Source organism: Acartia tonsa, chromosome 2 (assembly GCF_053477335.1).
Source record: "Acartia tonsa isolate MP-2025a chromosome 2, ASM5347733v1, whole genome shotgun sequence".
NCBI classification, from domain to species: Eukaryota; Metazoa; Arthropoda; class Copepoda; order Calanoida; family Acartiidae; genus Acartia; species Acartia tonsa.
In genome coordinates this window covers 50,218,137-50,230,201 of record NC_137261.1, presented here as the reverse complement: position 1 = coordinate 50,230,201, position 12,065 = coordinate 50,218,137, and the positions used below count along the sequence as shown (strand labels likewise).

General features: G+C 30.1%; 1 protein-coding gene across 1 annotated transcript in view; it reads left to right on the top strand.

The window, feature by feature from the left end:
• The window catches only part of LOC145312594 (uncharacterized), a 174,421-nt gene extending 164,604 nt beyond the window's left edge, over positions 1-9,817 (top strand). The window contains exons 5-9 of the mRNA XM_080151850.1: positions 1,571-1,643; positions 5,030-5,093; positions 8,212-8,306; positions 9,134-9,281; positions 9,812-9,817. Of these exons, the coding sequence (XP_080007976.1) occupies positions 1,571-1,643; positions 5,030-5,093; positions 8,212-8,306; positions 9,134-9,281; positions 9,812-9,817 (386 nt within the window). The remainder of the gene's footprint in view (positions 1-1,570; positions 1,644-5,029; positions 5,094-8,211; positions 8,307-9,133; positions 9,282-9,811) is intronic.
• Positions 9,818-12,065: the final 2,248 nt, after the last annotated feature.

The window sequence follows — 12,065 nt, the reverse complement described above, 5'->3', positions numbered from 1 at the left end:
TTTTTAGAGACAAACTAGTTAATATGAGGTAGAAGTTAAAACACTAAAATGTAGATAGCATAATAAACAAAATTTGACAATTACGCAACACGATTATAATCGTTACTAATTGGCGAATATATGTTTCTATTCTTGGACAAATAATGATCCTGCCTATTCAGACAAGACAACACTCAATGTTGCCGCCTATTCAGTGTGGAGTTTGAAATTACTACGGTATAATCATGCGGCTAATAGTTGGAGTACATATTTCAGTTTCGCGTCTTTTCTGTTCCTACTTTATTTTGAAATAGCAATCATATAATTCCAGAGTATTTTTTCAAATTTTACAATAAAAAAACTAAGATTGCCATGTACATGGTAGCTTCTCATAGGTTCTGGGCAGGTTTATAATTATTTTGGGGGAGGGTAACATTGTCCTCCCAAGAAAAATTGCAAAAAATCAACTAAAATAGCACCGCCTAGCGGCCTTGTAGATACTTTTTTGTAAGCAGCTTATCTTAACATAGATTAAAAAGAAACATTATACGTGCTACAATAGGCCATTAGGGGCCTAGCCGCTAGTAATAGAATAAACTGCTTAAGTAAACATTAGTACATTGCAATCCATACTATTATTATGGAAGTGGGAGGGAAGGGAAGGGGAAATCATGTAATTGCCTCGTAAAAATCAGTTAGATACAATTTACAGCTTAATTAAAACAGGATCACCTTGTTACTAATAGCAGCAATAGGACAATGGCACCCAAATTAATCATCATTCAAGAGGCTTTAGGAGGAAGAGGACATAGAGCTGTTTATGATACTAGTTCCCAAAGTTTTTCTGATTTGTTAGCCTAACAACCTAATGGACTTGAAGGGGTAATTTTGTGTATCATCATTGGGGATGGACTTCAATTTATCGGCCATTGTCTAATCCCTTCAGATCCCTAAGGAATAGGACAATATCAACTAAATTAATCATCATGCCAAAGTCTCTTGGGTATAATAATTTTATATTCCAATTGTCCTATCCTTGTAAACTGACTTTTTAAACACCTATTTGCTTGATTTTCTTGAAAGATATCCATCTGAAAAAAAGGCGTTTTCAACAAGTTAAAGATAAATATATTTGTATTTTTTTCTTTTAATTGTTAAATTAAAATGTATACGTACACACATTTAAAAAAAAAAGAACAATAATGTCAAAAAGGTTATGGCAAGTATTATCAATAAATCACACTTTTAAATCCTTTAATAAACAAGAAAGATTTAAAAAATTGAGAAAACTGCAATGCCAAAACGGCCCATGGAAATACATTTATGACAAATTAGCTATCATGATAAAATAATATTAATTAATATCCGCTGGATTAGAACCGGTTCTCATCCATACTGAAAAAGTATGTATAGCATCGTATTACGAACAATTTTCCATGAATATTAAAATAAAAAAATATAGGGACTAACAACACTGTTTTTAATCTTTTAATTTTTCATTTCAATATCCTCGGAAAGCTGTCTATAATACGATGCGATAAATAATTATTCCTCACCAGCCATTAATTTATTAATTTATATTTTAATTTAGATCTGCAAGAGAGTGGAGTGGACAATGAAAGTGAATATGAGCTCATGCCTTCTAGTCATAGGAATAATAATGGGTAAGTTCGTTTTTTTCTAGTAGCGAAGCTACTCGACAATTGTTTGTTTTTTAGTTTGTCACTTGGTCTAATACTAATTAAAAGAAATTAAAATGTTAAATAAATTTGACCTCTTAACCTCCCTCTCTTTTCCTAAAATAGCCCAAAACTTGCCCTATTCTACTGTAAAACTTTCCTTACAGGCTCAATCTAAAGTTTAGCCGATTTTAAGATTTAAGTGGACAAAAACTTTACCAAACATTACGTAAAACAACCCCAAAATAATTTTCACTTTTTACCCCAAAACTTTATTTTTTCCTTGACTTAAAAATGGCCTATTTAAAATTGTATACACATACTTTTAACTGCCATTAAAAAAAAATCAGAACACTGGGTAAAATTGGTCTGTTTGTCCGTCCGTCCGTCCGGCCATAAACACATGCAATTTAATTTTCACATCTGTGTTATGATAAACATTATACATAAATTACAAAGCAAGGGCTATTATCCATATTATGGGGACTTGGGCGATACAGGTACAAACTGATAGGTAAATAGAGTAGAAAATAAAATTATTATCATAAGCCATAGGATGATACAATGTACGATAAATTGATACACGCCTTTAATTGCAATAAACAAAAATACCCTTTCTGAAGATTTAATTATTCATGGAAAAGTTTTACCACAAAAGATTTGTACAACAAAATAAACTTTATTAAAGTCCTAAAATTTTGATTTGTAATTTCTTTTACATTTATGTTTACTACTTTATCCCTGTTAATATAGAAATAAGCCAAGCAGAGAAATTTTATGCATTTACATAAACACTATATACCCAACTATAGCTCATGTCACAATTTTAGATTATGGAGGTTTGGAGTAAAGGTTTTGTTCCAATAACTTAAGTATGCTGCTTGATTCAAAACGGTTGAACTTATAGCCTGGGTTAGAATATCTTTAAAACTGGAATAAGACTTATAAATACAATATATTGTTTAATCATTTACTCTAACTGCTCAGATAATAAGTTTTTTTGTGTGCATTTTCTATGGCTATTTGATATTTTTGCCAGTTATAAAAAATCCACCAAAACATCTTTTTTACTGTTAGGTTATTTTTTAAACGTATATTCTAAGTTAGGCTTAAAATGCCTATTTTGTGTTAGCAGATAATTTTTGGTTAAACAGACACAGTATATACTATAGTATGTTTTCTTCTTGGTCAAATAAACAAGGATGTTGATATGCAAAGTATACACTCTATGTAGTATGTTTTCTTCTTGGTCAAAAAATCAAGGATGTTGATATGCAAAGTATATACTGTAGTATGGTTTCTTCTTGGTCAAAATAAACAAGGATAATAGTATTTAAATAAGATTCACTAAAGTATTCCATTTACATAACTGATTTTAAAATAAAGGAATGCCTTTCTCAATGCAAATTTGTCTTTTTTCATTAAAAAAATATGAATTAAAAATATTAATAACAATGTTGTAAAAAAGCGACTGAATCAACCATGGACTGGCGGATAATTGAAAAGAATAGCTTTTTATATAAAAAAGGGTGCACTGGGGTAAATCTAGAAGAGCTTTAAAAAATGGACGTAAGGACTTTCTGGTAACGATTAAAACGTTGGTACGCTTTCTAAATCTTACAAAACTGGTATAGTTTACAAAGTTTGAAATCGAAAGGACAATTAACGAAAAAAGCTAACCTTTACGGAAGTACGGACGGACGGACGCACTCTAATTATACAAAAGTTTCACATTTAAAAATGTTGGGTGGATGCTCTTGTGTCTATTTTCTCTTGGACGAGGCATAATTTGGATGTCAGGAGGGAAAATGCATCTCAAAGAGTAACATAAAAAGAGAGGGGTAGTTGTACGAAATGCGTTTAAATTGGAAATTAGTAAACCACATATTTTTCCCTTTCAATAGTTAAAACTACATTTATAGGGACTATATTTGATTTTTTTTTTAATTTTTACCTTGTAGTTTTAGAAATATCAAGACTTCGTGCAACTATCCCTTTGAAAAAAATCCTTATAAGTTATTTCAAATCTAAGGTAATCTTGAAAAGGTATTAAATATTGAATTTTAACTATAGTTATTAAAATTTGAATAAGAAAATAAACTTTTTAAGCTTATTTGCTAACCAACTAAAGCCTTTTCTTTTAAATTTTACTCTACGGCATTGTTTTTTTGGTCAAAAAGAATCTTTGCATAAAGGAAGAAAGAAAATGTTATAAACCTTTTTTTTATTTTAATCTTTATTTGCTAAATTAACATTATAAAGAAAAACTTTTAGAATTGTTGTTGAATAGTAAAGGGGTAGTTTCACGAAATGCATTTGAAATTAATTTCAATTTTCTACCACGTAGTTTTTAAAATATCAAGACTTGAAAATTTTCTTTTTGTGATATATGCAATTTAAAAAGAAAAGTTTTTAAATTCTGAAATTGGTAGAAAATTGAAATTCTTTCAAATATATGCCATATAAATGTAGTTTAAATATTTAACCAGGATAAAATATGCGGTTCACTAAATTAAGTTCAAATGCATTTCGTGAAACTACCCATTTATTTATCAAAGTTTTTTGCTTTACTTTTATTAAAAAACACATTCATAAAAACGGAGCTCTAAAATCAGAAGGAAAGACAAACGAACAATAACTTTTGTAGAATGTCAGAACTTAATAAATTAATAGGTAAGTCTAAACAAAATTGTACATAGTTTTGTTGCAAAATTGCGTAAATACTATAACTTTATCATACAAAATTTTGTCAAAAAGTTTAAAATCAGCTTGTTTTAAATGGATTAACGATCATAGAGTTTTTAAGCTTCCTAAATAATAACTTACTGTGAAAGGAACCATAATGCAAAGTTTGAATCAATAGGATAATTCTAACATATCTCAATAAACTAAAAGATTTAACCGTTACGGACACCCTGACGCACCCTAATTATAGAGAGCTTCGCCTTTCAAAATATTTTTTCTTCGCTACTCATTTTTACAAAGGGGGGAGGCGGATGTGCCACTTTTTGAAACCAAAACTAAAAGTCAACAAAGGAACTCAACTAAAAAAAGAATTACAGGTCTGAGATATTGCATGGCAGTTGCTTTATAGAGGTACAATATGGAACTGTGAAGAAACGGCGGCGCAACCGCCGAAAACCGCCGTTTCCCGCCGAATTTTTTTTGGCAATTTCTCGGCGGTTTTCGGCGGATGCGCCGCCGTTTCTTCACTGTTCCATATTGTAACCCTATAAAGCAACTGCCATGCAAAATCTCAGACCTGTAACTCTTTTTTTAGTTGAGTTCCTTTGACTTTTATTTTTGGTTTCAAAAAGTGGCACATCCGCCTCCCCCCTTTCATACTAACCTGATTTATTTTTTTTTTCCAGTGGAGGTAACCATGATTGCAACGCTTGTGTAACAGTGATATCCGTGTGTCCATCACCTGCAAGGAAATAACTAAAATTTAACCGGAGCAGTCAAAATTAATATATTTAAAAAAAAACCTTTTAAAAACTTTCATATTCTGTACAAGATATTTGCACAGAACTAAATATTTCTGGAAGCTTATTGGCAATAACCATTAACTAAATTTTATCGGAGTAGTTCTAACATTTTAAAATTAAGATTTATTTTCTTTATAAATACCAGCGGCTGCACACTTCTATGTAGGTGCTGTGTATTTGATAGTGAAGGGTAGCGAAGAGCAGAAAAATAGCACAAAACCATTCAAGAATTAAATATAACAATAGAATAGCCGGATACCATTACAGAACCAGTAGTTATTGGGATCTTAAGATTCAGACAAAAAAGCCTTCTACTTTATATAATAGGAATCTTACAGACAGAAAAAAAAACAATATTGATATCTATTTCAGTCTTTAAAAAACCTATTCTAATATTTTAATTTACATTTTTTGCTTTTTTTATACTGAATTTATTTATTTCTTTTTAAATAATGTTGAATACAATGAATTTTTGAATTTTTATTTTATTTCCTTATCCTCCAAATTCAAAACTGCCAAAAATCTGTTTCTTTTTACACAGAATACAGGGAAAAGTCAATAGACGAGAATTTTATTAAATCAAAAGAATTATTTTTGTCTCTTCCTCATCAGGACATTAAAGAACAACCCCAAAATTAAAATCTAAGAAATCTTTATAGAGACAAGATATGTTGCCATTTTGATTTTACTGAAAAATTAAAATTAAAATTAAAAATTAGAATTGTTGTCATTCATATTAAAACCAGTTGTTTTTGGTATGGGAAAAATTTGTGGTAAAATGTTTTTATGACTTTATCCCTTATGCAGGGAAAGATTTTGGGGAAGATTGATTTACACTCCGTTAATCTCTCCCTGTCTCCTTGGTTTGTAAGCAAATTCAATCTTTGTATAGAATTTGTATAGCTATATGAAAGTATTCGTACATTCTTCCTATAATATTGAATAGCTAAATTAGAATATCTATATCTGCTAGATTATTTGAATCTATGTAGTAGGTATACCTATGTACATTCTAACTTGATGAATTTTTCTACCCATTACCTGTTTCTTAGCAGGGATCTACAGGGATAAGACGATGACCTTTAAATTTATGTACATCCACAATTATAATACACAAAATTACACCTCTGTAGATTACAATTAGTGGTTGGACACTCAATTAAATAAACCAACCTATCAAAATTCATTAAAATTTCCAAGGTTGTTAAACCAATTAATAAGAAAACGATATCATAAGACTTTGGGGGCTAGTGCATTAAACAGTCTAATGTCTCTTTCCCCATAGTTTCTTAGTCTCTTTTGGTTTCCTAAAAGACATTTTTCATATATGCACTAAGACATGTTACTTTTTGTGTTGTATTTATTGGAACACTTTTGTGTGGGAACTAAACATTTGAATAGATGGATCTAGACAAGGTTTTTTTTATATGTTGCCAATTATAGAGTAGTGACGAAAATTCGATATTTATTTATATATTATTTTTTTGAGATTCAAATTGTTTTAAATAAATTCACAGTGGTAGCTTTTCATAATTACATAAATTAATCTTTAAGAGTATGAAATATATGTTTATCGTATGTTGTTATAAACATTTTTCCGTAGATAGTAAAAAGAAAATTTTAGCAGGAATTACCATTTACGTCTGCCTTTATGTAAGATTAAAATCACGTATTTTTATGTACATTTACGTAGGCAATTTTTTTAACCCACGTTAAAAAAATTATCAAAAAACAAGACTTTAAAATTTTTAGGAAATAATTGTTAATAATTTTGTAATGAGAATCTAATAAACACTCCTAATTTTTTCTCCAGTCTTTCCAATATGTGTAGCATGCCTATTTTTGCGCGACATAGGTACAAGACATTTTTCACGCCCACCGAGTCTCAACAACCAACATAGAAAGTAAACTTCATGCATACCAGACTTCAAAAAAAAGTGCTCAAGCAAAAAAGTCTTTAAAACGTAATATGATCTTTAGAACTAAAACTTGTTTTGATCGGTTTCGTTTTAATTTTCAAACTAAACTTAGTTATAGATATAGCACTTTAGAAATCTATTTTACCTGCATAATTTTCAGCAAATCATCAAATATTTTGGTATCTAAAACGAAGCTAATATTGCTTGATTCACTTTTGCAAGATACAAAATAAGTAATAATAATTGCTAAAATTGAAACAAATCTTCAAGTCTTTTTAAGAAAAATAGGTTGAAAAACAATTTAACTTGGAAATATCTTAATTTACAATGGCATACTGTAAATATTGTTTGTTATTTGATTAATTTCCCTTGTTTGATGAAAACACCCTGACAAAAAACAAGATCTAAAGGGATTTATATTCACTACATCCTCAAATGCATTCATAGATAACATCCAGATAACCAATGCCAGTGTCTTTAAATTTATTCTAAGAATGAAAATATTAAAAGTCTTGAACTCATAGATTTTTTGTGGAGAGAAAATTTTAGATCATAATTAAAAAAGACATAAAATATTTTGGGAATAGTCCCTTACGTAACATCGCACCATAAGGGGCGATTAGTCGTATTTTTAAAATGGCTTTATATAAGTTATTTTAGGTTAGGTTAGGTGATTGCCTCACAGGGTTAGAGCCCCTCGCAGGGGCTTAAAATAGGAGAAAAGCTACTGTGAAAAATACGAAGATTCGCCCCATAAGGTGCGATGTTACGAAAGGGACTATACCAAATATTTTTTAACCCTCCAATACCATTAAAGTACAAATAGCAAAAAGAAAAGAAAAAAAAAAGAGTTTATTTCTGCCTTATTATAATTTTAAACAGAACAATGTTGGTTCTTATACTCGAGAGTATAACATACTAATCTATTACTTTAAAAAGAAATAAAGTCCCTTTTAAAGAGTTTAAAGGGTTTTATAAACTAATTGTAGTTTTGATTTGATTTGAACCTTATGTATACATAACCATGTTATGCAAGTTAAATTGGAAGATCAATCGCTTTACTAATCAGTACGTAAATTCGCCACTGAATTATCAATTTAACCGAAGAACTGCTCCGATTATTTTGCTTATTTTATCCACCACAGGGGGACATCTCATTGTGGGGGAGCTTGTTCAGGGGGCGGAGGAGGAGCCCCGTGTGGACCTCAGTGCGCCCGCCTAGCTGCATCTTGTAATCCAGGAAAATTATGTGTTGATTAATATCTCGGAAATGGTTTGAATCATTTTTTTAGAGACTACTAGAGACAACTAGAACAACCCATTGATTTTGTTTCATGTAATTGCTACTGTGGTGATTTTTAACATATCTCTTTATGATAATATTTCAGCTGAGATTCGAACCCATCACCCCAAAGACAACTCTAGCGGACGCGTTCATACTTTATGCAATAGTTTAGTTCTGTGGAGTCATGTTAAACATTAAGTGCTTTCAATGAATTTAATTAGTCTTTCATCCAGAGTCAGATGTATGCTAGATAGGGATATGTTATCTCAAGTAAAAATATTTTGCCCAGAAGTTTTCAAGATTTAAAGTCTGCCTTAAGTTTTACTATTAGTATTGTATTTGAATATACTTATAGAAAGTTGAAGGTGGAAATGCTGGAAACAACTTACTTTTTCTTGAGATGAAAAATCCCTGCCCCCATACATGCATTTTAGCTTTTGATGCCATTATTTTTTTGCCCTAAAGTGACACTTAAAAATGTGCAAAAGACCGAATTAAAATATTCTTTACAATTTAATGAGATAAAATGTTTTATAAAGCTCAGGTTTAGTTTAATTAAAGTTTAAATCTCATCATATAAAGATTATTATACATATGCCTTTATAGTGTATATATTTTTATTTTATATTTTCCGGTTTCGTGTGGGCCTCTAGAGGCGTATCCAATAGGTTTTAAACTAACATCGCGTACTAACTTTTGAAGCTCAAAAAAAAGATCTTGATTGTATATTAGTTTAGATTCAAACTCTATAAGGATATAAATAACACATATTTACAAAAAAGGTGGTCCCAAACGGGGAGCTGTGAGCAAGGTATCCACGATCCAGGAGTTTAATCAGGTTGTGTCGGCTGGATCCAACAAGGACATGCTACATTCAAAACTTGGCAGTCATCATCTCAAGTCGCATTTTATTTCAGCTAATGGCAAGAAGGTAATATTTATCATAGCTTGAGAAAAGAAACAAACCAATATGTTTTAAAAACTAAAAAAGCCCAGGCATTTGCCTATTAAGATCTTTGAAACGGCTAAAAATATTCAGATATTTTTACATGGATATTATATATTGTTTTTTGTCGTTGAGATATTTTTTTGATTGTAGGTTAACTTCCTGCTCCAAATAAAAATAGTTGCGATATTATTACAAAGTGTTTTTTTTTCATTGGGGAAAAGTAAATGTTTATAAGACCTTCTTGCCCCTTACATAAATTAGTCATCTATATCTTATTTTCTTTATTGGCTTTGGTAGTATTGTATCATAAAAACAAATTCACCAGATTTCAAAAAATTATACCTCAAAACCTGTTTTCAAATAGCATAAGATTTTGGAAATACATATTATTGGACCAACACTAAATTTAAAGGTTAATGTTTTGGCTAAATAACTTTAAATGCAGCTAGCTACTAAAAAACACACTGTATTTTATATACAGTTTTTTTTTGTTAAAAGGATATATTATTCAGTCGTAATTTAAATTCTATAGATACAGGTCATTTAGAACCAAAAAACCGTCTACTAAAAATGCATTTAGTTTTTATTGGCACGCCTGTCTGTTTGTCTGTTCGTCTGTCTATATGATTACACCAATTTTAGTAGATGAGAAATGGTAATGATTATTTCATAGCTATGTACCCACTACTACCATGATATCATAGCCAGGGATACAGGGATATATAGATAATATAATCAGAAAGAATAATGATTATTTCATAGCTATGTACCCACTACTACCATGATATCATAGCCAGGGATACAGGGATATATAGATAATATAATCAGAAATAATAATGATTATTTCATAGCTATGTACCCACTAATACAATGATATCATAGCCAGGGATACAGGGATATATAGATAATATAATCAGAAATAATAATGATTATTTCATAGCTATGTACCCACTACTACCATGCTATCATAGCCAGGGATACAAGGATATATAGATAATATAATCAGAAATAATAATGATTATTTCATAGCTATGTACCCACTACTACCATGCTATCATAGCTAGGGATACAAGGATATATAGATAATATAATCAGAAATAATAATGATTATTTCATAGCTATGTACCCACTACTACCATGATATCATAGCCAGGGATACAGGGATATATAGATAATATAATCAGAAATAATAATGATTATTTCATAGCTATGTACCCACTACTACCATGATATCATAGCCAGGGATACAGGGATATATAGGTAATATAATCAGAAATAATAATGATTATTTCATAGCTATGTACCCACTACTACAATAATATCATAGCCAGGGATACAGGGATATATAGGTAATATAATCAAAAATAATAATGATTATTTCATAGCTATGTACCCACTACTACAATGATATCATAGCCAGGGATACAGGGATATATAGATAATATTATCAGAAATAATAATGATTATTTCATAGCTATGTACCCACTACTACCATGCTATCATAGCCAGGGATACAGGGATATATAGATAATATAATCAGAAATAATAATTATTATTTCATAGCTATGTACCCACTACTACCATGATATCATAGCCAGGGATACAGGCATATATAGATAATATAATCAGAAATAATAATTATTATTTCATAGCTATGTACCCACTACTACCATGCTATCATAGCCAGGGGTACAGAGATATATAGATAATATAATCAGAAATAATAATGATTATTTCATAGCTATGAAACCCACTACTACCAAGCTATCAAATCATAGCCAAGGATATATAGATAATATAATATGATATAATAATGATTATCTAATAGCTAGGGTTAGGTTAAAATTGGTCTATGGTTTGCCCGCAAGGTTACTACTAACATTGGGCTAATGTATAAAGCCTTTTGGGATGTTCGAACTTAGGTACATTATTTATTGTTACAAGAATGCTTACTAATTAAATATTATCAATTTCTTCGAAAACTACCATTCCGTTTATCCGTGATCAATAGCCAACCATTTATAATACACATTATCAAAACATCAATCAGCAAGAGTTATTTCATAGATTTGTAATTCTTGTACTCAATAAAGTACAAACTGCTAAACGTCAAGTTAAATTCTTCATTCGAGTGTATTTTAAATTTAATGCTACTAGAAACCTTTTGTAATACCATGTAACGCAAAGTTGATAATTTAACTTTATACTGTCATCTAAACTAGATTTTTTTGGTCTGAATCTAAATGTCTCGATAAATTGTCAGTACTTTTTGGGGAAGATATATAATTGTCCTAGGGTGGATTTGGCCTATTTTTCTAACATCAACCGCTAGACTAAGCAGCTAATTCTTGATATAATTAAAGTACAAATGCTGTTTACTTTTTGCAAACAAATCTAGTCGGCCAAGGATAAAAAGATCCAAGGTTTCCTATCTCACTTTCTGGTTACCCAACAACATAAGAGTTTAACATCAAATGATATCAAGGGTATCACTGATTGGGGGAAGTCCTACAAAAAAAATGCAAACTTACAGTTATAAACATACAAAAATTTATACTTTTCAAAAAATAGCCTAAAACTTGCCTAGAAGCAATATGTAGCTTTTCATTTTGATAAGCTGAGGCTAGATCTTAATATAGACATTTTGATGAAATTTAAAATTTTGTAGACCGTATTTTACTCTTACTGTATGGCGGAAATATATCGACGCCTCCAAAACCTTTTATCACTATTTAAATCATGCAATTTTAAAATTAAACCATTTTT